Source organism: Cricetulus griseus, chromosome 2 (assembly GCF_003668045.3).
Source record: "Cricetulus griseus strain 17A/GY chromosome 2, alternate assembly CriGri-PICRH-1.0, whole genome shotgun sequence".
NCBI lineage: Eukaryota > Metazoa > Chordata > Mammalia > Rodentia > Cricetidae > Cricetulus > Cricetulus griseus.
The window spans coordinates 34,760,844-34,788,836 of NC_048595.1; the positions used below are offsets into that span (position 1 = coordinate 34,760,844).

The following is a 27,993-nucleotide window of genomic DNA, read 5'->3' on the forward strand; positions in this document are numbered from 1 at the left end:
AGCAAGACAAAGGGTGGTTCTCAGGTTTCTGACAAGGTAGCTGAGTGATGGTACCAGGCCATTATGTAAGGGCATGTGGGGAGGAAAACACAGACAGATTCTCCTGGGTCTGTGGAGGGATAGGAGGCATCTAGGTACAAGGCTTGCAATTCAAGAGCTGATGGAGCAGATCTCTCTTGTCTCCAGGAGGATCATGCTGGCTCTAATTTCTCTTGGAAAAAAGACTGGAGACCTCGGCACATAGACAGGTGAACTCTAGCAAAAGACCAGACCACTCTGATGAGAGCAAGAATGAAGGAAAATGAAAGATAGGACATGGATCAAAGCAACACCAGTATTTTAGAAACACCAACACTGGTGGAGCATACCTTTACTCCCAGCATTATGGGGCGGGGCGGGGGGGGGGGGGCCCGGACACGGACTCAGGGCAGAAGCAGGCAGTTCTCTATAAGTTCCAGGACAGCCAGGACTACACACAGAGATCCTGTCTTAAGAACAAAATTACTAACACTTAGAAAAAACTAGGGAAAGTGTAAACTGCAAAAGTGACTAAGGAGGAGGAGCCAAAGAATCAGAAGACACAAAGTTAAGACAATCATGTCAAGATGACACAATTAGCTCTCCTGAATGAGCCTAGAGGACTCAGCCTGACCCACAGCTAGCACCCTCAGGAGAACTTCCAGCCCACAGTGCTCTCCATGTTCATAGGTCTGTCACGGAGTCACTGCACTCCAGGTACCAGCAGTCTTGCTCTTCAATGTTACTACAGCCCAGTACACAAGCTCCACACCAGCAGTGAGCAGGATACAGTGAGCAAAGTCCCTCCACTTTGCAGACCTGCTTAACCCTCAGCTGCTCTAGGTCCATCTCTGCAGAGATGGCACAGGCACAGGGCATAGCACAGACATCCCAGAAATCATGGAGAGAAACGAAGACCAATCAATGCCAGCCCTGCACTTACATGTAGCGGGAGAGCTTCCTGTACTAAAGGTGAGCTGGGCCTCCATGAAGGTCCCCTGAACCAACCCAAGGAGGCTCCAGCCCCTCCTGAACTCAGGATAATGCTCGATTATCCAAAACATGTGGGCCTCTTTGCAAAATGCACTGACGCCTGTGCCTTCCTCCCACCAGCTTTGCCTCCAGTCTTGCCTTCCTCATCTGCCCCTCTTCTCAGATCAAAAGCCTCCCTAGGAAGCCTCTGGTCTACTTCTCAAACACACGCTGTTCAGCTGGTAAGCCTGGAGCTTTAGGCCACAGGCTAGAACTCAAGTTCTTCAAATGGCTGCCCGTACAGGTCTCACTCCTCACCATCCACAAACCCTACTGGCCTGCCACCCCCAAGGTTGGACACCCACCCCACAACTGGCCAAGCAAAGGAACAAGAAACCTCTTGGGGAGCATCAAAGAACAACAGGTAAAATAAGGAGAGGTCGTTTGGGGAGGGGCAGGGAGTTAAACTAAATCCTATTAAGTATCTTTTCTATAAAAAGCATAGAAGAAAATGAAATCTACACCCACTAACTAAACCCACAGTAACAGCGCCGATGGCTACAGCCTCAAGCCCTACAAACCCAGATCAGCTCATCCAGCTCTGAAGAAAGATGGACACAAAACGGTTTTGTCAGGGCGAGAGCAGATTTCTTTGCTCCGGTGGGATTTCTACTGCCACTTCAGTTCCCATTTCTCAGTGCCGCACTAATCAGGCCTTTTCCCAACAACAGAGATGTGAAGCAGCTTTGGGGGCTGGAGTAACAACAGCAAGGAGAAGGAGCTGTGGCTTCCCCGAAACGAGAGTGTGAAATGAAAACATTGGCTGAATTCCTCAGACTTAGTTAAATCTGGAAATGGATGTCAAAATACCAAGTCAGCCACATACTAACAAGTTATGAGTGTCAATTTCACACAGCCTTGTCAAGCTCAGCAGCAGCCTTTGCCAGGCGCACACACAGTACAGGGAGGCTCTGCTGAGAGCCACCTGACAGCCCCTACCAAGACTCCAGAACACCAATAAGCAGTGCACAGTCACGCGGCACTGCTTACCTTTTCTCTCTGGCTGCTTTTATTTTGTTACACATTTAATTAAGAGCTTTCCCAGCAGTTATGCAGAGTCCTGCTTCTAAAAGGCAGTCACAGGTCCTCCTCCCCGACCCTGTGCCTCTGGCACACCCCTCTCCAGAGCCCCGACTCCCTCCCTAAACTCAAGTTAAGTGCAAACCATGAAGTCTTAGAAGTCCTTTCAGTTTGGTGGAGTCTTTACCTCTATGAGTCCACAAGTGTTCTGCTTTATTCATTTGCTGTGTTTATAAAAGGAGACATCACCTCCTACCATAGACAGCAGTTAGGACCAAATGACATATGCACTTAGATTCCGAAACCCAATCCAGACTCATTTCTCATTAAGACACAGAATGGCAGTGCAGCACAGGGCCCAAAGGCTGGGCTGGTGCTGCAGGCCAGAAGAGGCTGGACCAAGGACAGACAGCACCCTCTGAAACTGTCTCCATCTCATGGGGCAGCCTCCAAACTGAGGAAGCCCAGCAGTGTACAGCAAGTTCTCTGCATGCATGCTTGTGCACACTATTCACAAGTGACAGCAGCACATTCCGAAGCATGATACCAGGGAAGAAAACACTGAAGAGTGGGAGTCCTGCCTGGAGAGGGTACCTGGAGGAACTGGGGCCTGGATGAGGTCAAAGCATCTTCCATTTGGGCCATATGAACCCCAGAATCTGGAGTATCAGCCTGAGCCTGCCCCATCTGAATGGTTTCTCCTGGGCTGCAAAGCCCCACATAAGTCTCTCTAGGCTTCAAAGCTACATAGGATATACAAATGACAACAGCTTTCCTAGGCTGGGGTATAGCTCAGTTGGTAGGATGTTTGCCTTGCATGCACAAAGCCCTGGGTTCAGCAGCCAGCACCACAAGTACCAGGTTTGGTGAAACACACCTATAATACCCAGGACTTAAAAAGTAGAGGCAGGAGGATCAGTGGTCACCATATATAGTGAGTTCAAGGCCAGCCTGAGTTAGTTGCCTCTGATTCACATCTGCTTCCAGACTTCTCCACCCAGCCCATATAATCTTCCTGCCATATGGGACGACAGAGACTCTCTGGAATAAACCTAGAAGTGTGCAACTAGTGTATGTACATAACCAAAAGGGTGGAGCACTCCAGTGCTGTGTGTTCTACAAATCTAAGGTCCAACAACAGGCATGACAAACACCTGGGGGCCTAAGCTCACCCCAATGACCAGGGTCTAAAACACACAAGTGGCCCTAGTGAGAATATAGTATCTGATTTGTAGGAATAGTCACTGCAGTCACTATACCTCACTCCTACCGACACCCCCACCACCTCCCCAGAGAGAGAGAGAGAGAGAGAGAGAGAGAGAGAGAGAGAGAGAGAGAGAGAGAATATGCCTGCTGCTGCTTCAGTCACAAAGAACACAGTGGTATTGATTCTATCCATCCTCAGCAAACAGAGCCCCCCACCCTCTTTGGTTCCCCAGGGGCTGTCTGAAGCCAGGTGTCCATGAGGACAGACAAGAAGCACAAGTGTCAACCCAGCAAAGGAGCCTGTCTCATCATCAGAAGACAAAGGAGAAGAGGCAGTAAGGACAAAGGAGAAGAGAGGAGGGCAACTTGGGCAGCTTCCCAGAAGCAGCCCTGTAGCATCAGACCACCAGGTTCTCAACTGGATAACCAGGGTCTCACAATGCAGATAATAGGGCAGCATAGAAACAGTTAAAAGAAAGGACCCTGGAGCCAATTGCAGGGACTGAATCCTGGCTGTGTGGTCCAAGGAAAGTGACTTAACCTCTCTGTGCCTTAATTTCTTTAGCTATAAAACAGAAATAAGAACAGTACCTACTTTACATGATAGATGAACAGATTCTTATTTCAGAGCACTCTAAATAGTAAATACTATGTATTCTGTTTAAAAGATTTTTTTTCTCAAAAAATAAAAAACAGTTGGTACTGGCAGCACACACCTTTAGTCCCAATACTCGGAAGATAGAGGCAGATGGATCTCTTTGAGTTTGAGGTCAGCCACAAAGTGAGTTCCAGGATAGCCAGGGCTATTACACAGAGAAACCCTGTCTTGAAAAACCAGATATATCCCCTCCCCCCAAAATGCTCTCTTAATGCCCTCCTTCTGGGTCAATAACATGCAGGCCAACAATTAGACGGGCCATTTGTAAGCAACAAGCGTTGTCAAAGGCAGGACAAACAGCAGTCCTAGCAGGGCCCCTAACTTGTCCTTGCTCTGTTCCAGAGATGCCTAGAAGCCACAGCTCCCAGGCTTCCTCTAACCTAGTGGTCTCAATGGCCCAGGGACCCCAGCTGCCCAGCAGGCTTGAGCATTTAAGCCCTAAAAGGCAGGCCTGGTCCTTTAGATGCCAAGCCCTGCAGCAAAGACGCCCTCTGCATACTCACATGACTTTCAAGTCCCAGTCTCCGCAGGTGACAAAAATTGACTTGACGTTTGGATCTAAGAGGCCTTCCTTCGCCATCCACTCATCGACCCTCTGGAAAGTACACAAGAACAGATGAGATTGTTCTTTTTCTGAGCCTGTGAAGAGCCCAACAGTGACACGCAGATAAGCCGCTTGTAACCAGAGCAGGAGGAAGGGCAATCTCACCCAGCTGAGCTGCGATGAGCTCTCAGCCCTGGCATGGTTCTGGACTACAGAGGTTCTTGAAGGATGATCCCTCTGGGAAGACACCACAAGTCTGTGTGTGGTGGAAAAGGGAGCCCCTCTACCCTTTGATGTGCAGCAGCCTACCCGTGATCCCAGCTGATAGTCCAAACACCCTTCTCTGACTTGACTGTCACACAAAGGCATAGCCCAGCACAAACACAGGCTATCCTGGGCTCTAAGAAGAGGGCAGAAAGGGGCCACAAGCAGGACTTTAACTAAAGCCTTGTTCACACTCATGCTATTTCACACTTACAGTAAGTGCTTACTAACTGTGTTTATGAACCTAGTTATTCATCAAGTGAAGATGGAGCCGCTTTTCCTTCAAAGGAGGTCCCACTGATGGGCAGTGAAGCAATGCTGCCTGCTCTAGTTGCTAAAAGCCTAGAATCAGGCTCTATTTTGCATTCTTCCTTTTCTTAGCCAAGGGGTCAAATTCAGCAGAGTAGTTTGAGAACTGAGCTCAAGTGCTAGTTGGGAAAAGACAGAATTCCTAAGCATACCTAAGTCTGTCTTTCTCTTCATGCCTCCAGCTGGTTCTACTGTTTGCACTCACACTGGAGTACAAACACGAACATTGGTATATAACAAGAGAATTATCATAAAGAATTCATGAAGCACTGCCTATTTTTCACAAGATTCCAGGCACAGGGAGGGAGTGTAGCCAATCAGACCACGGTTTCCACTTGCACAGGAGGATTATGTTTAAGTCTCTATCAGACAGTAGTTAGAAACACAGAAATGCAAGTACCACACACATCTAGGTTCCAACCCTGGGCTCTTCCTTATCCTGGCTATGCTGTTCACTGGAAGTCATTTACAAGTCATTTAACATTACTGAACCTCAGTTTCCTTCATCTAAAAAAACGGGGTAAGACTACAATCCTTACTGAGTTGCTCTGAGAATTAAATGTAATAATGTGTCAAATGCCTCTCCTAAAATAGACAAGAGGCTGAGAGAAGAGAAAGGGAGATGGAACAGTGACTGGGCTGCCCAAGGACCAAGAGGAAAGGATACTCCTGGCAACAGTGTGGGCATGGTATAATGACTGTGTATAAGGAGTGACTGTCAGTTAAAGTCTGTCTTCCCTGACAGATGGGGGAGGGAGGAGATCATCCTGCTTCATACACTGTCCTAATCCCAAACCCAGTCCTGGGTTTAATTTCATACAAATGTGTTGCCAGGCATGATGGCACATATCTGAAATCCCAGCAGTTTGGAAGCTGCGGTATTGAGGATCACAACTTGAGGCAGTCTGAACTACACAGACAATTCAAAACCAGCCTGAGCTATATAGCAGACCCTGTCTCAAAATAACAGATCCTTGATGACTGTTTAGATGGAAGTTTAGTGACAGCAAAGCCTACAGTGCAGGCTGGAAGTGCAGTTAGACCAGACTGCAGGGGGGACTGTGTGCTCAGCAGCAAGGGAGAGCACATGTGGGCTCCAATGAGGACACCCCATCTAGCAGGTGGAGCTAGCAGCCCTGGCACTTCTGAGGTGCTGGAGGCACCTGTAAGAGGACTACACACTCACTCAAGTTCCATGGGAAGCCAGTACCCAGAGTGTGAGAGCTGTTCCCTGGTATACACTGTGTAGACCACACAGTCTCTAAACCCTCTTTATAGTCTGTATCTATCCCTAAGAATCTTCCCCAGTCCAGGAACCTACCAAGCAGTGAGGCTGGGTATTCCACTGTTGAAAGTCTCCCTCAGCTTTCTGGCTTAATCCCTTATACACATGTACACACATGTGCAGACACACACCATCACATCTTTACCCAAGGTCAGCTAAAAAAAAAACAGACTTCATTCAAGAGAAGAGATACAATCAACCTAGAGCTTCCTAAATCCTTAAAACCTTGTGTTAGCTGGTTGACTCTATACACTTCACTAAGTGTCCCACATGGTAGGATGCTAACACCCAACTCAGAGTGGGAAAAGAGAGGAGGACAGGACAGGACTGTCAGAAGGACTCAGCCAGCATCACCATCTTTGCCCCAAGAGGCACTTACACTCCACCATGTGGCAGAAACTTAGTGAGCATCTTTCACGGTGAGTCTGCCCAGACATTCAGGCCTGACCTCCTCTGTTCTCCCTGGCAGGGTAGTGAGTCAGGTAAGCATCTTGCTGGCTGCTTTGGCTGGGACAAGAAATTCACATTTTAATTCTGTAATTGACTTAGGGCTAACAGGAATGGTACGGTGTCCCTATTCTCCAGAAACTCTATTCAGATTGATGCTGGAAATCTTCCCTCCTCATGGACAAAGTTCCAGGGGTAGATGACATTCAGAATACCCTACACACTTCACTCCAGGAAGGTGTCTCCTGATCACCGCACCTCCCCTCAACTCAAACCATTACTTGAGTGACCCCGGTTTGGAGCTGACCCAGAACATTCTGCCAGGACCCCAGCAAGACATTTCCAAGGAACGCTGTAAGTCCTCTATTCTCCATTAGAGCAAGGCTAGTTGGGGGATGCTGTTGGCAAAGAGCAACCATACTGAGGGGATCCCTCAGTCCTAGCAATAGACTACCTTCAAAAGGGCAGCAGGGCAGGGAGGCAAATACCTCATCTTACCTCATCTTACCTTCTGCTATCTACTGCAAGTGCACTCACCATGGCCAAAACTGACCTGACAGAGCCGGACCTCTAGACTCTATGGATAAAGAGTCCCCACTGTCACCAAGGTAAGCTAAGCCTGCCTCTCAGACCTGTTCTATCTATCTGGATGGCTCCAGGATGTTCAGGCCACAATGCTCCCCCAGGAGACAGGATTCATGGCTAAGGGGAGATGTCTCCCTTTTGATGTCACAACTCCACTTCTTCGCTGTCTACCTCCCATGCCAATGTGCCTTGCTATTCTTCTTGAACACTGATAAAGTCTAAAGCACCCAACAAAATCCACAGGCTTGCTCTGATCTGCCTCCTCTACAGAGCAGGGATGGGAAGGAACCTTTTTTCTTAGAAAACCCTGAGGCTGGAGGGATAGAGGAGAGGGAGGCTGAGACCAACCACAGCCCCTTCCTTACTCCCCCAAGCGGAGCATAGGAAGCAGTGCCTTAACCTTTCTCAGTTCCCTGAGGAGAATATCCAAGAAGTGTGGTCTCTGCCAAGAGTTCTAAAGTCTTTAATTTGATTTCCCTCACATAGACAATTGTTGTAATTATTCTGATTAGGAATCATTACCCAGTGCAGCCTCTGTACCCGACAGGCACATCTCGTCCTGCAGCAAGCTGCAGTGGGGCAGGCAGCCGGCTGCAGCTCCTGGAGGAGCTGACAGCAAACAAAAGCCATCGATGGGAGTTCTGGGTGAGTTAATGAAGTGCTCACATACCACAAGAAGCCAACACCAAAGCTAAACAAAAACACCTCCAGCCCCTGGGGCTAATCCCGTAAGGCTGGAAGGCTGGAAGGCTGCAAAGCAGCTCCCCTGCCCCAGCCCACCCAGCACAGGGCGCCAATACAGGGCCACAGGCTAGGCAAGGAGGGGGCTCTGCCTGACTTCTGGCAGCACTTGGACATCTTGTCAGTAACCCTGACGGGAACAGCTGGAGATGACAGATCAATGGTTCAATACTCTCAACAGCATGTCACTGATGTGACAGCAAATGTTATTCTAATCAAGCTATAATCATAGTCAAATTATACGGCTACATTCTCTGGAGGGGAGGGAAGGAAAGGCAGCAGGAAGAGGTCAGAGGTCAGGAATTAAAGGTCATTCAACCTACCTCCAGCACTTGCTGCAGCCTTGGCTGGCCATCCACCATGGCTTGAATGATCCCAGTGAGCTGTAAGGAAAGAAAAACAGCCTTTGGGTGGAAAACCAAGGTGCAAGGGACTCATGCTGGACAGTCCATTCTGTTCCCTCTCTTCCTCCTCCCAATGTGAGGGTTGGGGCCTCACTGCTTCAAGCTCAGAGCCAAGCCAGGAGCTCGGGAATCATGTCCTAGGATGCTATATGAAAATCCCCCACAGCAAGCAGCCTAGCCTGAGATAGGCCTGCACACACAGGCTCACAACAGGTCAGGCTCCATGCTTGTTTAAATTTTTATTTGGGGGATTTTTTTCTTTTAATTTTGCATGTCTTTTGTATTCAACAGGTTCAATAAGTTCCCACACATTAGTCATAAGGCACATTAGACCCCCAGCTTCACAAAAGTTCCCGTGGAGCCTGGCACACTTGGGTTAGAGTCTTCCCTTTCTCTGAACCTCTGTCAATCCAGCACTTCCCCAAACACAGAGAAAGAAGCGCCTCAGAAATCTGCACACCTTGGTCCTCAACACCACCTAGCCACGCTGGAAGGCCACCTATAAGCACTGGGGAGACAGAGACAAAAAGACCTAATGTATAGACTCTGGCCTAGGGACTGACTAACAGGCATAGGCTATGCCCAGTTCAGGCCTAGCTTGTTTTGCTTTGTTATTTCCAGAGTAAAAATATCCCTCAAGCGCAGAGTAGGCATAGACTTCTTATCAGTATCTGAGGCCTGAGGCCCTGTCCCAGACACTAGCTGAAATTCACAATGCTATCATGTCCCTGGCTATTCTCACAGAGAGTAGTATGTTGGGCTGGCTTGGAAACAACTTTTTTGTTGAAGTGAGGGAAGGGGTTTAAAACTCCAATTAAACTATAATTACATTTAATGAATACCAAATACCCAACTCACAGAAAGTGCTGGCTCTAAGAGGGAAGGTTATTTTCTCACAGTGACTTACATGGAATGGTAATACACACCTTTTAGGGAAGAAATTTTCATTTTAAGAATGCTGAGTTCCTCTAGGTAGGTTTCTGTAGTTCATCAAGTCATTATTAGGTGGTATTTTAAGGAAGTGTAAAGACACAGCCACTCTATTTTATATTCCAGAAACTGTTTTTATATTAATCTGTATTTTAATTGGGTAACAGCTGCTGCCTACAGACTTCCCATGGTCTAAAAGGAAAATAAATTAGAAAGATTAACTACACTGTTGTTTCGAAAGGCTTTAACCCACAGCATGCCCACCCGGCCGGCTGGCACCTCCACACCCTTTCCTTGCTTGGGAGACCAAAGAACTGCCCAGCAGAGGGAGGGCCTGAGTCAAAAAGGAGGAAAGACTGCTCTAGCACAGAGGGAGGGTGAGGCAACCTGCATGGGAGGAGGTTTGAATCTAAGAACTGAGCACTCCTCTGTTCATTCTCCAAGCACTCACTATGTGCCAGATCAGCAGGGGCCTGCACGGGAACATGAAAGTCTACCTTCTTGGAATTTGCCCGATTCACCACAGTGCCCTCCAATGCCCAGCTCAGTTAGCACCGAGAGCCTACCCAAGCTCAGAACCACACCCAGAGCAGACAGTTGCCTTGTATTTTCTGTCCAGTACATAGGGACCAAGACTCAGGGAAAGGCTCTTATTCTCAACTCCAGGTCCACTTCTAGAAGACAGCCAGCTAGTCAGGGACTACTGCTGATCACCCCAGCCTTGCTCATTCCCAATAAATTCTTCCAGGGTGGATTAGGGTCAGGGCTGTGGTGGGAAAGGTCCATAGCCACTCTCACTTCTGGAACGCTCCAGGGTCCAAGCACCAGTCTGCATCTAGTATGAGTACAAGGGCAAGGCCAGGCCACCTTCTCTGGCTCCACTCAGGGGAGTTCAGCTCAACACTGAAGAGCTTCAGAAAGTCTTACATGTGCAGACAAAGGCACAGAGCAAGAACCTAGGCCCTGGGAAAACCAGATGTGGGTAGGAAACACACTACACCTGTAGTTTGTTAGCACGGCACTTGCTTAATACACTCAAAGTCCTGGGTTTAAATTTTAGCAACACACACGCACGCACGCACGCATCACCAGAAGAGAAAACCAGGGCCACACAGGTGTCCTGCTAGAGAGCTGGAGGGCTCCTCACTGTAGGCCAGGCCTACTTCCCCCTACATGGAGGTCAACTATGCTCACCTTGCTTCCTAGATGGCAAGCATTTCCACTGGTGGCCAGCCAGTGTGGCTTACCTCTGAGTTCCTTTGGGACTGAAATCAACCTCAGAGACACAGTCTCCCAAGGGAAGTTTCCTAGCCCTTAGGGGACTGAGAGAGTTCTTGGAGAGATGGATTTATCACCCAAAGAATGAGCCACCTCTTACCAGCTCTGCCAGTGCACACTGAGTGAAGAGGGCTAAAACTGAGAAAGTTAGTCCCTGTACTTGATATGCAGAGAGACAATTGTATAAAATTAACTGGGAAGTTCTATCTTAGGCCTAACTTAAATCCTTCATGCTGTAGTTTTAAGCCCCTTCCTACTTAGATCAGTATATGTTTGCAAAAGGCTTTCATATCCTCACAATGAAAGGTACTAGAGCAAAGCCAAGTATTTGTTAAGCTGAGAACCAGGGCTCACAGGCTAAACGGTGCTCAGAGGCCTTAATCACTTAAGGTAGGAGAAGTGGGAGGAAGAATTCATGTTTGTTCTCTGGCTCCTTTCACCAAGGAATTACAGATTAACTCCCACTTCTCCAGATGGAGACCACAGACGGGGACTTTTGACCTGACTAGTCCCAATGCCCCTACCTACATGAGGGCTTTCTCCAGGGATGAGCTGGCTTCACTGGAAACAGTAGCAACTCCAGGAAGCAGCCCAGGAAACTCGGTGCCAACAGTATGTCAGCGGCCAGGCGTTCTCCTTTCACAGTTTATCTCCAACACAATCATATTCCGACACCAAGACAGTTTGTTGATGACATAAGCACTTGTCTCTGGTGTACAATCTGATAACCAGACCCACTCTTTCTCTTCACACAAAGAGACCAATAAATCTCACCCTTTATAAGTACAGGTGCAAGACAAAGCCCTTTACTGGCATTTAGCAAAATGGGTATTTCTGTTATTCTTTTTTTTTTTTTTCATGACAACAACAACAAAAGACTGTACATGGCCAGGGACTGCAGCAGCTCAGCTGCTAGAGCACAAGCTCACAAGCTAGGACAGGTTCCAGAGGCCACAGGAGAGGAACATCCACCCACCTCCACTAGAGCCATGTTCAGGATGAGTGTCAACAACTGCAACAGTACCTCAGGACGCTGAGACCCTCCTCACCAAGCAGCATGGCATTTGTAACTACAGACCTGCTCAGGCCAAAGCCTTCTCTCGGTGGCCCAGCACTATACAAGTGTGTGCTCACAGATACATGCACATATACAGGTTAGAGGATTTGTCTGTGTGGTTTTTGAGACAACATCTCATTACCTAGCTCAGCCCTTGGTATCACAGCTTTAAATTCACTAGGTAATCCAGGCTGGCCTCCAACTCCCAGCCTCCTGTCTCAGCCTCCTAGGTACAAAGATTACAGGCATGAGTCACCATGCACACCTATTTGTTGGTCTAAAACAGTCTCATGTAGTCCAGGCTGGCAGTGAACTCCTCATCCTCCTGTTTCTGATTAAAGAGTGCTGAGATGATAGGCACATGCCTCTGCACCTTACCATACTAGGGTTCTTAAGACCTTCTTGTGCATTGGAGAAATAAGGTCTGCCAGAAGAGCTGCTTGAGACCATTGCTTCCACATTTATTAATGAGTCTCTGGGAAGGTTAATTCCACCCACTGCTATCCCAAAAGTGGCTGTTGCCAGGGCAGGTGAGGCCTCAGCCTGTACCCATACTTCACCTCAAGACCTAGTTACAGCTGGTGTGGTATCAGGGCAACACTGAGGTAGGTAATGTGAGGTTTTCCTGAGACTTTACTCACTCAAAAGGATAAGTCAGAGGCCACCAAGACAGCTCATCTAGTAAGGTCATTTGCCACTAAGCCTAAGGACCTGAATTCAATTCCTGGGAGCACAGTGAAAGGAGAAACTGACTCCCACAAGCACACTGTCCAACATGCACCATAACACATGTGCATTCCCTCCCAAACACAGACAATCTCTGTTTTGTTTTTTTAAAAAAGTCAAGTCAACAGTATAGCAGCTTTGGAGGCAATGCAGATACCTCCTTGGCAACAACCCCTTGTTTATGGAGCACAAATGGTACTAACCGTCATAATGGGACAGAAATGGATCTGTGCTCTAGGAACTCAAGCTGTCTGATCAGTGTGATTTTGGGGTAAGCATAATCCAGGCTGTGAACTAAGGAAGGACACAGCCATAAGCAGGCACAAAGCACAAGAAAGCATAGGGCACACTGCAGCAGGTGAGACAGAGCAGGGGCTAGGAGTCTGAAGAGCACTGAGTTCTCAGCCAAACACCTCACAACCAGATCTTTATCTTCAAAACAGCTGCAACCTCCAGGATCCCAACATCACTCCCACCACCCTCCAATTGTGAACATTCTTGGGTAAAATGGTCAGAAAAAAAAAAAATGCTTTCCTTGTAGTCTCACAGAACTGCAGCAGAAACTGTGCTGGAGGATACTCTCTGGATGCCTCCCATCCCCACATTGTGAAGCACCCACCCTTGCCAAAGGCTGGGCCCAGCAGCATTCTGCCATTCCTGAGCAGGCAGCAATCACTCTAAGATCTAGGCCTCTGGTCCACACTAGGCAGTGTGGCCTCACAGCACCACACTAGCCTAAATTCCCCCATATCATTTGTTCCCAAAGTTAAGCTAACCAGGTTGGCCTGGTTAGTACCTGGATGGGAAGAGGGCATGACATAGCATCCAGGCCATTTGGATGTCTTGGTGGTAGCTAGTGTAACCTTCCACTATTGAATGGTGACTTTCTAAAAGGGAGCAAAGGCAAATTAGCCACTCACCCTAGTGGGAGAGGCAATTTCCAGAGGAAAGGGGGAAAATGAGAGACAGCTTCAACATCATAAGCTAGAATGAAAGGCCTAGGAAAATGGAAACCTGGACAGATGGGTACATCCCATAAAAAGCCTACCTGGGCCAGGTGGCAAATACTGGCTATGAGCTCAGGAGCAGCTCTGGAGCCTCGGGGCCCACTGATCCACCCACCACATCTAGCAGGCCGTTCCCCAGCCTCTTCCACAACAAAAATCCCTCAAGAACCTCTTTCTCCTATTTCACTTATATGTAGAAAATAGGTCTTTATATGAAGGCACAAAGGCTCAATACATCTCAGCTCCAAATTAACGTTTCCCATCACTTCTGCTCCCATGCATGCCTGACCAGGACTCCACCACAGAATGGCATGGCACAGCACATTACAGCGAGAGCAGTCCCAGGAAGCTTCTCCAAACCATCCTGGGAGTCAGCCCTCCCAGGAGCTCCTCCCCTCTGCTGAGCACACTTCTAAACCTCAGGCAGTCATCAAAATCTCAGCTACATTTTTGCAGTCTGCAAAATGGGATCTGCTAATCTTCACACAAGGTAGCCAAGTACAATGTGAGCCTAGACAAAGACACTTAAGCCTTGGCCAGCCTGTCTTCTCTGTCCTTGGTGGGAGAGTTGTGCTTTACTTTGCAGAAGAACAGAACAAAATCAACATCTTTTTTTTTTTTAAAGACTTATTTATTAAGTACATTGTTCTGTCTGTATGTATCCCTATATGACAGAAGAGGGTGCCAGGTCTCATTACGAATGGTTGTGAGCCACCATGTGGCTGCTAGGAATTGAACTCAGGACCTCTGGAAGAGCAGACAGTGCTCTTAACCTCTGAGTCATCTCTCCAGCCCCCCAACATCAACATCTTAAGAAGGTAAGAAAGCTTGAACATAACAAATCCTTCCAAGTGGCTGAAACCATCACCTCTTCCCAAAAGGCCCTATTGGAAAGAGACTGGAATGAGTCTGGAAAGAACCTGAGTCCCATAGTACTCATAAATTGATTCCAAGTGTCCAGTTGCCAGGAATGTTGGGGACAAGAAGGAAAGGGAAATGTTGGAAAATCTGGGGCAAACAGTATTGCTGCTGTCCCTGGGGACAGGTACTCAAGCAGTCACAGAATAAAAAGTCATTGCTGGGCTCTTGTGTTAACCACAGGTCAGATCTAGCTTTCCCTAAGTGGCTTGCATGAACCAACAATCCCGAAGCTCCTCTTCCAGCAGCCCTTACCTCTGTACAGAAGGGGGTAAGCTGTGGGTGGACTACAGGCTGGACATACATGTGAAAGGTAGACTCGATTTCCATGGTGCGGCCATTTAACTTCAGGATAGGGAACTCAATGATTTCCTAGAATGCCAAAGAGACAGAAGAGAAGGCAAGTCATTCTTATGATCAACCACTTCAAATAACTATGCCAGACTGAGAAAGAATGGCTCATTCCTCCTGCAACCCAAACCCAAGTCTAGAAGAGGGGATGTCAACAAGCCTCCCCATGGTTTTTAGGAAGGAAGACAGCAATGCAATCTACCTGCCAGTTTAACTCACAGGGGCCTATCATTTGAGCCTCTAAGAGAAAGAAAGGCCTTCCCTCTCTTACCCAGGATGCTGTCCTGAAAGGTCTGGATCTCTAAGTAAGCAAGCAGCCACCAACACAGGCACAGATTTCCTTGCATGAAGCTTAAACATTGCCTCTGTGTGTGTGTGTGTGTGTGTGTGTGTGTGTGGTGGTGGGGGGGGGTTCATTAGTTTTTGTAAGAAAGAAAAAAAAATAAACAAACCCCCCAAATAAAGCCAGAAGGGATATCAGAGAAAAGGAGAAAACAGAACACAAGTTAATAGGGGCCAGTGCCTCCCACCTTTCCTTCAAGCTCTGCACACTCCCCTTTGCCTGCCCCTACCCGCCCAACCGCTTAGCAGGCCCTTCCCAGTCTGCTGGAAGGTAATGGAAGAGAAGGAGGAGGAGTGACAATTTGTTTGGTGTCTCTAAGATTAATTTGTCTCCGTTATTTAATAGAGATGCACAGCACCAAGGTCCTGGTGTGCAAACAGGCTTGCAGAACGCTGGCTGTGCAGCACGCCTCATACATCGTTCCTGGAAAGGGAGGGATGCACCAGAGGGGGGGAGAGGGCAGGAGAGAGCACGCGCACCAGAAAGAAGAGGGAAACCAAGGGGAGAGAATAAAAAAATATATTGCTTTTTAATATTCAAAAACAGTTTGCAAAATTTAATCAAAGCAGAGGAAAAGCTAACATTTTTACCACTTTGACATTTTTATTAGCGCTTTCATAAATTTTTAAAACATGAATGGAATTAGTTTACAACACCCACACACACAAAAAACTGCCCTGAAAACATCTGGAAGAGACAAATAGGAAATAATAAAAAAATAAATAAAAGCAAAATCTTCCAAGTAAAATTAGCATGTGAAAAAAGCCTCCACTGCAGAGACAAAAGGGGTGTTTTGCCCACACAAGGGCCCCAACAATCAGCTCCAGGAGCATACCTACCCCAGAACCCTCATTCCAGAGAAGATCCTTCTGGCATCATCAAAAGCAAGGCAAACTAGTTCTCTGCAGAGACAGCCTGGAGAAGCAATATAGAGATCACCACTGCTGACTACTGACCTCACTCAGGGATCAGTAGGTGGGAAAACAGAAAGTTGTCAATTGCCTCCATGTCCCAAGGGATACAACTGCCATCCTTGAGAAATACAACCACTAATATTATGGACTTCTGTGTAGCCTGGGCTGTCTTAGAACTCACTCTGAACACCAGGCTGGCGTGGAACTCAGATCCACCTGCCTCTGCCTCCTGAGTACTGGGGTTAAAAAGGCATTCACCACCACTGCCTGGCTGGACATATTTTAAGTATTTATTTCAATTCAAAGTATAACAGTAAGGCTGAAAAACAAATCAAGGAAGTTGGGGCTCTGACTGCTTGGCTCCCCAAAGCCATTGGTTCTCAACCTTCCTTCCTAATGCTTTGACCCTTTAATACAGTCCCTCACGTTGTTGTGACTCTCAACCATAAAATTATTTTCATAACTGTAATTTTGCTACTGTTACAAATCATAATGTAAATATCTGTGTTTTCCAATGGTCTTAGGGGACCCCTGTAAAAGGGTCATTTGACCACAAGGGGTCATGACCCATAGATTGTAAACCACTGCCCTAGGCTGATGCTCAAAGATGGGGAAGCTGATGGGAGTTCACCTGGTCCCCCTGGGCTGATCCCCAGAGATGAAGAAACAGAGAGAACTTATTACCAGACACAGGAAGGGCTAAAAGGCTGCAAAGCAAGGGCAAGAAAGCCCAGACTGCTGCGTAGGTCAGGTGACAGACACTTCTCCTCCAGTGGAGTGAAAGGCTAGGCCTTTGTTCCCACCAAATACTAAAAAGGTCAAGCAGAGGGGAGTTCTGACCTGGAAACTAAGTTGAGCACACAGACTTACAACATACCCACTGCTGTTCCTAAAAATTCACATATCCATGATTCCCAAGAGTCAGCTCTGAGCTGTGGCTCCTAAATCAGGCCCCCTGTGACCTCCGAATTTGTAGTAAATCCTTCTTCTTCTACTAAGTAGGAGAAGTACTTCCTCCAACAATAAGCTACACAGCCTCATGAGTTTGGCTGCCCTGGTGTCTAAGGAAACAGAAAAAGCCAGCCCCTCACTAACAATGTTAGCTAGGCCCACAATGAGATTTAACCCGTGACACAAACTGTACTTTTCATTTAAACTTTCATTTGGAAAGAAACAGTGTTTGGAGACCTGCAGTTTGTCCTGCTAATAAAGACAAGTGTTGGGACCTTTAAGGATGCCATTCATCTTTGGCTTTTATTAAATTCAATTTTCTTAAGCCTGTGATACATTATGAAATTAGGAGTTGACATTCCTCTGGAAACAAAAATATCTATCAAACATAAATAGGGGGGAAAACCTCTATTACCAAGAATGCATGGCTTAAAGTTGATCTCTTTCCACTTTTTTACAAGCACGAGGTTTGTTTTAGATATCTGAAATGCTATTACAGACCTGGAATTTCATTAGTATTATAAAACAGAATACGCTTCAGCTCTTGCTCTGACCAGAACTCAGTCAGCTTTCTCAGCGGGCTCTGAAAATGCAGCCAAGCCTCCCACCAAAGCTTGGCATTTAAACTCTCCTGTTGCTGGTTCCTTCACTCATAGGGACATGGAGCGAGTGACCAAATTCAGTGACATACCCCTTAGACCTGTCTCAGCTCCTCGAGGGAAAAGAAGAAAGCAAACAAAGAAAGCAAACAGCTCAGATACTCAGGACACATGAGATCGGCCCATTAGCCAGACTTACTCCTCAAAAATCAAGGGGGATTCACAAGAGCAGATACACAACAAAGCTACTCTGGAGTCTTTCCTCAGCAGCATCAGGAGCTGTGACACCGTGACTGTACATGACCTATTCTTGTGAACCACTGAAATGCAAAGAGGAGCTTGTGACAAAAGACTCTTTCAAGAATCTTAAAAAAAAAAAAAAAAAAAAAAAAAAAAAGTTTTAAATGGAGCTAGAGAGATGACTCAGCTGTTAGGAGCATATACCTGAACTCAGTTCCCAGCACTCACTCACGGCAGGTGGCTCACGGCCACCTATAACTAACTCCTCTGACCCATCAGGGCACCTGTACTTACATGTACACACCCAGATACACTCACACAAAAGAAGACCCTCTGAGAGATCAGAGCAGAAAGATCACTTAGATACTTCTGTCCTTCCCATACTGTCAAAGCCCACACCCACAGCACCAGCCCAAAGAGCTCAGTCATGGGCTCACCAAGCTGGTAACAGCTATGCTGTAGGTGTGCCTAAACCATGCCAAACATTTTTTTGACTGATAATGGTCAAAGACACCACTCCAAAACTACAGGTAGATGGCATCAATTCCAACCCAAGGAAAGACATGCCCAAGTGCTAGCTTCTAGCTCTAGCTGCTCTTAGATAATGACAGCATTATCCCTGCCCTCCTCCTCTTCCTTCGCCCAATTTCATTACTCCCTCTGAAAGAAGAGAGTGGCTTATTTTTCTCTGAGGGGCAGAGGAGTGCTTCTGTCCTAGAGGAAGGAAGACCCCGTCTGTATTTATAAGCCCTCTTTCTGGCTCCTAAAAATAGCTCCATAATTCCTTTGTTTTCCTATGCCACTCACATTCAATTAATCTACTAGGGGGCTACTGTGTAAGACAGAGTGGGACTTGAGATAAGTAATTGGTGCCTTGGAGAAGTGCTTGCTAGTTAGTAAGTAGAAACAAACGACACCTGAGCAAACAAGGGACAGTGGAGGGACATACCAAGTATTAGGCTTCTCCCCTTTCCATTCACTTTCTTATTTTATGCTTACCAATCCTGGGAGATCAGTCATGCCATCAGCACCATCATCAGATCCTAAGTCAATACTGCTAAGCACCTACTATTTAGCAGACAGAGCCCAAGCACAGGCCCAACGGTGAAATGTGGACCTCTCTCTAGCATGCTCAAGACTGGGGAAAGGCACAAAGGAGATGGTCTCCAAAACTCTTTGCCATGTGGAGAATGGAATCATCTTGTTCCTCCACTTCTTGTTTCCTCCATGGTAGATACTCTGTTAAGTGCTAGCAGAAATGATCTCAAGTCTCTAGACAACTTAGCAGGTGGAAATCATTACTGTTGCTATTTACAATAAGTTAAGGCCCGAAGATGTTATGGTCACAGGCAACTATGCTGCTACTAAGGGACAGAGCTGGGACTTCCAAAGGGGGGGGGGGCAGTAAGACTGGCTGTTCTGTACAGAACTCAGTACATTCTCTCCTCAACACCCCTACAGCAGCATATGTGGATGTCCAGACATAAGTCCTAGAGAAATGTTCCTAAAGAGCCTCCTCCATGCTGTAGCCAGATAGATGGCACCAGACTGAGTTCAGGAAGGGAAGGAGCCTGAGCCTTCAGTCAGCATCTCTGGCTCCTGGCTCTGGTCCTGGCACTTGGTCTTCCCTTTCTCAACTTTAGTTGTGTGCAGACAGGAAGGGACTAACAAGTAGGAGACAGAGCCAGTATCTGTCAAGCAGAAAACACTCTGCTTTCTAGGATTTTCCACAGGATCTGGAAGGTGATCTGCCCAAGGTGACAATGTAGGTAGTGGACTAGGATCAAGCCCAGACAGAGAGCACTCAAACGCAATGTCTACTAGATTCATCTATTCTTAAATCTCTAAATGGTTTCCTTCCTCAACTGATACCAACCACTTAACCCCAGATTTACCCAAACTGTCTAGTTTGCCTGGGACCAGTGGTTTCTAGAACACAGGACTGTCAGTGCCGCTGCTGGTCTGCTGATGGTGGCTGGAAACTGATCATAATTGACAACCAAGGACAAAAAGCTCGGGATTTAGATTGTTCAAAGTACACGAAGTTCCAAAGCTGCTGCATTTATTTACTATCTCAGTAAAACACTTGCTGTAATTTCCCCCCCCCAAGGGAGAGAAAACAAAAAGGAAGCACCAAGCAAATATGCATTTGCTTTTACCTACATAAGTGAGCTGGAATGTAGGTTTTAGGACTGTTTGATTTAAAACTGATCAACTAAGAACCCCAGTGTGTCCCTTAATAAACTGAGAACAAAACTGCAATATGTTTCAAGTGGAAACACTATTCCACAAATGCTTAGTGGAAACAAGTGGTTTACTATTGAAGATTACAGGAAATAAATTTGTAGGTTTTGTTTTTAGGATATGAAAACTTCCTTCAGCTAAATTATCTGTAAAGAGTAGGTTACACTGGAAGACAGTAAGGCAACAACAAAAGACATTAAGCAGAAAGGGCTCAGCTGACTGCTGGAATTGGTGGCAAGGGTTAACACAGTAGTAGTCCAGCCCATTCCCAAAGCACAGATTCTTCTCTGCCTGAGCTGATGTTCCTATGGTCCCATCTGAAATAGGGGACTGAGAAGATCATTTTCTCGCCTTGCCCAAATTAATCTGAGAAGAACAAATGGGCATTTCCCCAATTTAGAGATAGTAAAAGTAATCTATCCCTTCCTTCCATCTCCTGTATTGAAGGGTCTGATAAAAACCCAAAGGTGATCAAACCACAAATGCTTAGATCTGAATGAATTCTGATATAAAGGTAACCAGCCCTTTCTCAAGAGGAAAAAAATCCGAGCCTCCTGATCATTGGGAAGAGGGGAAGAGGGCTGGGCGGAGCGAGGGCTGCACTGGACATGATTTGCTTAACAGTTTGGGGGGGGTCGGCATTTATGCACAAGGAGCTTATTTCTTAAACAAACACTCATGGTTTTGATTTACACCACAGCCTGCTCCTAAATAATTTATGGCGGGTTAAATTTATTGCCGAGCCCTGGCTGGCTGCAAATTCGAATTGCCAAATAATTAGATTTTAGGGCAAAGCTTATAAATTACCCGTCGATTTGTCCGGACTTGTTTGTCAGTTGCTTTGTGCTTCGGGTCATCTTTGGCATTTGGCTGTTTGGGTTTTAATTGCTGATTTACACTTTGACAGATGAGAGCTGATGCTCGAAGTTTCAGGACAAGGAAGGGAAGGGAGGGGGGATCCCAGAGCTTTAAAAGGCTGATTTTTCACCTACATGTCCTGCTCCACAGAACCCCCCCCCAAAAGCCATTAAAATGTAGAATTAAGGCTGAAAGTAGAAACTACTATCCTTTAAGGGGTGGGAGAACAGAATGAGTTATAATTTACCTTTACTAAAATCTGAGACCAAAAAACAAAAATGAACCCATAGCATCAGTAAGTAAAGGAGATCAAAGGTGTTAAAAACCATATCCTCACCCTGGAGTATACATACCTGTGTCTCTCTACATATGTACACAACTCAGAAACAGCCTCAGTTTGAATATTTTTACATACTCTTGAGTAACTTCAAGTATAAGGGCCTTGTGAAGCTAACTGTTAGGGCAACAAACAACCTAAACATTTCTTTGAAGCTACATACATGCATATATATGTCGTACAATTAATAAAAACAAAGCTCAGGTTATGTAAGGGAGGAGTTCCTTGGAGGCAGTTTTATGTTTGTCATGGAAGTAGACGAGAGTGTCAATCTCCACTTACCATTCCAGTTCAGAAAAACAAATCTATCTAGGTAGAGCCCTGCTGCTACCTACTCTTTGCACCGAAGGCCTGAAGACTTTCCACAGAATTAGAGAAGTAAGGCTGGCCTCCCAGTCACCTGCTATGCTCCAGCAGCTTCCTGTACAGGCATGGGTCAAAGGAACACTAGGACTGATTCTACTATGTGCTGACATGTACCGCCACTGCATGCTAAGCACTGCCTGTAGCACTTGCATGTATGTTTAGTTCATTGTATCCTCCCACATGTCCTATAAGGTCAGAACTATTTCTAACTGCATTGGCCAACAAGGCAACTGAAGTACAAGGGTGTGAGTCACTTAACCCAGGTCACACTGTTCATAGGTAGTGGAAACAAAACTCAAATCCAGACAGTCCAGTTCTGAAGCCTATGCTGTCAGCCACTATACTATTGTGTCCCTGGTCACATCAGCCTCTACCTCAGCTCTCTTCAATCCACAGGCCCAGAGTCCTCACTTCGGGACTTGGACACAAGCAGTCAAATCCTGTTCAGTTAGTCTGATAAACTGGGGGAAAGTCACATAACTTGCTCAGAATTACAAGATACATTAGAATTAGGTTACACAAAGACCCGCTTTTTCCTATCAATCATAAACTGCCCAAAGACTCACTAGCTGGGGGTGAAGAAATGAAGGGCAACAGGCAACTGAGGCAGAACCAGGCCCACTCAGGCTACTTGGCTCAGTAATTCCATTCAGCCACAGGTACCACTGATGTCTGCCTAGAAGACTTCATCCCTAAGGAGTAGCTCATCGGTTCCCTGCTCTCTGTCCACACATGACAGGGTGACAGTTGTGCTAACACAACATACCTAAAAGCTAAGACACTTTTAGTGAGCAGTGTGTAGACTGACATCCTGCCTACCATGCCCAAATCCTTTCTCCCTGGATGGCTGATGATGATATGTCTCCCTAAACTGGCAGGAATTACTCCCTAGTATCTCAGACAGCATCCCATCACCTGAGAACTTGTTTAAAATGAAGATTTCTGGGCTGGCAATGTATGTAGTTCAGTGGCAGAACACTCATCTAGCTGAAGCCCCGCATTCAAGCCCAAGCACCAAGAACAAACCAAAAAACCACCAAGAGCACATCACTGTGCCTTATAAAGAATCAGTTTCATGCCAGTCAGTGGTGGCACACTCCTTTAATTCCAGCACTGGAGAGGCAGAAGCAGGTGGATCTCTGTGAGTTCAAGGCCACCCTGGTCTACAGAGCGAGTTCCAGGACAGGCTCCAAAGCTACAGAGAAACCCTGTCTGGAAAACAACAACAACAACAAAAAAAGTCAGGTTTGTTAGCCACAGCAGAATGTTGTTGGTCTTGCTTTACTCTCCATCTTGTTTAGTTAAGACTTGTGTTTTACCTGTTATTTCTTCGAGGAAACAGAATGATTCAGAGAAGTGGTTCTCATCTTTCCTAATGCTGGAACCCTTTAATACAGTTCCTCATGTTGTGGTGACCCCTAACCATAAAATTATTTTCTTATTTATTACTTATGTATACAGTGGTCTGTCTGCATGTATTCTTGCAGGCCAGAAGAGGGCACCAGATCTCATTATAGATGGTTGTGAAAGAACCATGTGGTTACTGGGAATTGAACTCAAGACCTCTGGAAGAGCAGCCAGTGCTCTTAACCTCTGAGCCATCTCTCCAGCCCATGAAATTATTTTCACTGCTGCTTCATACTGTAATTTTGCTACTGTTATGAATCATAATGTAAATATCTGTGTTTTTTGATGGTCTTAGGTGACCCCAGTGAAAGGGTCGTTTGACCCACCCCTGCTCAAGGGGTTACGACCCACAGGTTCAAAATCACTGATTTACAAAAACAAAGCAAATTTGTAGCTTTCACCATAGACTTTGTAAGGCCCAAGCCCTGGTGTTGAGGCCATGGTTTTAAGCAGCCACTCAACTGATTCTGACCCTCACTGAAGTTTGAAAACCTTTAGTCAAGACTACAGCAGTACTTCTCACACGGAATTGCCTGAAGATCTGTCAAACTGCAGACTACTTAGCTCTGGTGTGGCCTAACATACCATTTCTAACAAGCCCACAGGTGATGGGGATGCTGCTAGTTCTCAGACCACTAGTTACACAACTTGCCCAGTGAAAGACCTTGCCCAAATGGTACATGTGATTTCACAAGACCTTTGACTACCTCTAGATTATCAATCCCTTTCAGTTGACCAGTTGCCCTCTCAATGTTACTGGTAATCAGAGAAATACCTGGGAATAAACAAAACTTGTCCCTGAACTAAGGAAGATGAGCTCAAGTCAGAGCTCTAAGGGTTATAGTGATTTCAGGGAGCAGGATTCCCAGATTTCTTGCCAGTTATCACTAGCTACCTCTTCTAGTTCAATGACAAATAGTACTTCAAATATATCTCAGAGGGACAGCTACCTACTTTACTTCAAAGGAACTTATCTATAGCTGTTGTCCTGTATCTCCTTGATGTGACTCTTTAACTCAAAGTACCCCGCTTATGACAGCTAAGATTGAATACTCTGCTCCTTACCAAATCACTGAGCACTGACTCCCAAAGAGCTAGAATCCAATGGAGTTGGGAGCTGTGTAAGAGCATGGTTCTCAGGCTTGTGTCTTACCCAGCATACCTAAGGGCTGTAACACATAACCTCTCTCCATTAAGTAACATACTTAACAGGTTTCTCCATGTCTACTTTTAGACCCTGGGAACTTTTGTTCCCATGGACTGTAGTTAGTTGCTCATTCTGTTTTGCCCTTTCATTCAACACTGCATTGAAACTTCATTTATGATTTACTTACTAACTTTGCTTTCAACCTCCCCATGCACACTGCACTATGGACTTTTTGTTTTGTATTTATTTATTTATTTATTTATTTATTTATTTGAGATAGTCTCATTATGTAGCTCTAGCTGTCCTGGAAGCTCTAGACCAGGCTGGCCTTGAACTCACAGATATTTGCCTGCCTCTGCCTCTTGAGTGTTGGGATTAAAGTTCTATGCTTCTATGCTCAGCCTGCACTATGGACTCTTTACCTGCTGTAGCAATATGGGCATTTCCAAATAAAAGTCTCTGCCACAATTTAGACCTCAAATGAGTGCTTGGCTGGAACGGTTCCCCAGGACTAGACACTGACCACAACCCCCAGAAGAAAAGCAAAGCCACCCATATACCAGTGCTGTTCTGCTAATCAGAAATCTGCACACCTCCCACTGACCAACTGTATCATCTGGGAACAGGGACACAAACAGCAGACTACTCCAAGGTACCTCTTCTTCACTATCAAAGATTCTGTGATGTTTGTCTCTCCCTCCAGAGACTCTTTCCTGATTCTCTCAGTGCCTGGTCTCCATTTTGCTGTAGGCTGCCAGCCTTGGGGGAGGGGAAGCACTAATGTCAATCTAGGTACACTCTTGTCATAGCTTTTAGGCTGAAGCTGAAGCTGAAGCTCAGAACTCATCACGTAAATGTAACGCTATGGGGGCTTTTTAAGTATTGTGAACACCCAGGACAAGAGGATAAAAAATAATCATCCCAATGGCATCTTAATCAAAATGATGCAGAATCCTTTTTTCCAATAAGACACAGTGATGGAGAAAGCATCTCCTAGTATCAGTTTCCTCATGTCAAACCACTGAGATGAGTCTGTAGAAGAATGTAATCAATACAGTGGAGAAGGAAAACATGACAGGATACAGCAAGGGAATGAAAAGCCTACGCACTCTTTCTGAACGTTCCCCTGGCTGACACTCTCGACCCTACCCTTTCTCCTTGTGCTTGCCAGTCTTCTAGTCACCTTGGCTCCCCTGCCTCTTCATTAATCCTTCTTTTACATTCCTCTTAATGTTAACCAAACAGCCACTTTTCTGTTTGAAGTGCCTAAACCTCCCTGGTCTATTTAAGGTGTATCCTAGCAGATCCAAATCCAAATTTCCAGAATTTTAATTGAGAAGATGTCCTGTCAGCCTCCCAATACTGCCTTTCCCTTGAGATCTAGCATTCCATGACTTCAGTGGCAGCTGACATACCAGCTGGCCTCCCAACAATGCCTCAGAGCCTCAGCCTAAGCTCCTACCACCTCACCACCAATCCTTTGATGACTCAGTTGACTTCATCACATCCAACAAAAACTATTTTTTCCCACTTTGATCTTCACCCTTCATGTCCAGACCTTATAGGTTCTTATTCCTAAACCTCTTCTACACTTCATATTATCTCACGTACACGCATCCCAATAGGACCTTCTAACTTGAATGTGAGAAATAATATGTAACTGATAGAAATAATCCAACTAACTCAACAGTGAACTATTCACTGGACTCAAATTTATCACCTGTTCTCACTCATTTCTAACATTCTGACAAATTAGCCTAAAATCCAGACTCCCCTTCTCTCCTCCCCAACTAAGCCAATTCACCCAATTTTCCTCTTTTAAACCCTTCCAGTTGTTTTGTTTTAAATCCTTGCTCTAACAGTTGTAAGACCTCAGGTCTCCATGGCCCTTTGGGTCTCCTAAATTTCTCATAACCTGAAGCCTGTCTGCTCCTCCTGTATATTATATGAGTGTGCAGATGGCTCCCATCCGTTGCCCCCAACTACACCATGCTCTCCTGTAATGATAGTGTACTGCCTGCTGGTGGTCCCACATACACCCGCTCCGTGACTGTGAGCTCCTTGAGGGTAGGGACTAGTTCTTATCCCAGCAGTTGCTATCGAAAGAAAAGAGGCTTTTTCATTGCCCCCAAGGTGGTTAAAATGAGTTCCTCCCCATTCCTCTGCTGGCTTAGTTGGATTTGTCACATCTAACAAAAACTCTAAAAGTCAGCTCGGTGTCACTGTTATTCACAGACCCTGATTTCATTCACCATGTATCAATGCTCCTATTCTTTGGAGCTCTTTCCTACCATCAAACTTAGCCCAGTGCCTAACAAACCTGCATTCCAACAGCTGTCTCAGCCCTGGGGAGACCACCGGGATAATAACAGGCTAGGGGGGATGTTTCCTGATTTGCACTAAATTATGTGGTGATTTTGTTACCAATGACCCAGTGCTCCCCAAGGAAAATTCCTGACCCCACCCCCAGGCAACTCCACAGCCTAGCTACACATCATGGCAGCTTAAAGGTATAAACCCTGGGGAAGGTAGAGAAGCAATCTGAATAGAGCAAATAAACCCACTTCGATCTTGTCTCTGCTATGCCAAACACACAAGGCAGCACCACCACGCACAGTGCTTCATTCCTGAAATGTATATTTTACTTCTGCATTTGCTATGTCTGCTCTAAGTAAAAAGGGGCCCCTTGGCTTTCACATGGAGTTACAGACACTGTGAAGCTTGTTCCTATTCAGGGAGTACTAGTGAGGAGCCACAGGGAGTCAGGATGAGGCCCATCCCTATTGGGGACCACAAGGAAACAACAGCCTGAGGGGTGGGGGGATAGGGTGTGTGTGTGCCACTTTTATGGAAGCAAAAACAAAAGGACAAAAGGGTCTAGTGGACCTCCCCATTCTCCCTACAATTACTGGCCACCAATGGTGGAATTCACTCACAGTGACCCTGGAAAGGAGATGTGTTAAAGCAAAGATAGAACTGAAAAGAAAGGCAATAATTGGTCTGATGGGCAGGAAAAAAATTATTCCAGAAGTCAGGAGCCTGCACAAGAACACTTACAGCTCACATGGTCGTCATAACTCAGCCACCTCAAGCATTTTGTGTTCTGCTTATGGTGTTAACTTTAATGTCTTAACATATAACACCATCCACACTCACACAAAATACTACACATGCCAGATGAGGCTGAGTTATAGTTGCTGGGGGAAGCATAACTTTGAATTTCCTGATTTTGGTGCATTTAATCTCAACCATAATGTTACATTAACGTCGGTTTTGCATTTCATTTCCCAGGTTAGAATAGCATCAGCATCTTCGCCTGTTTGTACAGGAAAAAAAAAAAATGCAGGCTGACTGAAGCTGAAGACAGAGGAAACAAAATCTAACAACTGATTCCTGCTAAAAAGTGGGGCCTAGCCCCTCCCACTTAGAGAAGCTGTAAATAGGACAAACTAATAGGAAATCGGGAAGAGTCTTTTTCTACAGGGTACTTTCTTTTTGACCACTTAGAGACTGCAAGAACCAAAACCAGAAAACAAGAAGGCAGTTATGGTGCAAAGAGCAATACTTGGGATTGGGGTGTGGGTGTCTTTTAGCCTTGAAGGGAAGAGAAAGGGAGTCAATATAATCTGATTTATAGTGATCTTAACCAAATTCCTGTAAACTTTCCAAAATATCTTTCACAAAAATCTAGTAATGGTGCCAGTTCTAGGTCATACTGCAATCCTCCAAATGCTGCTCCTATATTAATTAGCCTAGTCCTCTGTCACTATCAACCTTGTCCCCCACCGTTCCCTCCAAAATTAACCC

General features: G+C 46.0%; 1 protein-coding gene across 7 annotated transcripts in view; it reads right to left on the reverse strand.

The window, feature by feature from the left end:
* Positions 1 to 27,993, reverse strand: part of Eri3 (ERI1 exoribonuclease family member 3) — a 130,218-nt gene that overhangs the window by 83,876 nt on the left and 18,349 nt on the right. For 6 of the 7 annotated variants that reach the window (XM_035439681.1, XM_027402617.1, XM_027402618.1 and 3 more), the window contains 3 exons: positions 14,685 to 14,801; positions 8,433 to 8,492; positions 4,438 to 4,529 (listed from right to left, as the gene is read on the reverse strand). In XM_035439681.1, coding sequence (XP_035295572.1) covers positions 4,438 to 4,529; positions 8,433 to 8,492; positions 14,685 to 14,801 — 269 coding nt within the window. The remainder of the gene's footprint in view (positions 1 to 4,437; positions 4,530 to 8,432; positions 8,493 to 14,684; positions 14,802 to 27,993) is intronic. The other variant, XM_035439680.1, reaches the window with a different exon arrangement.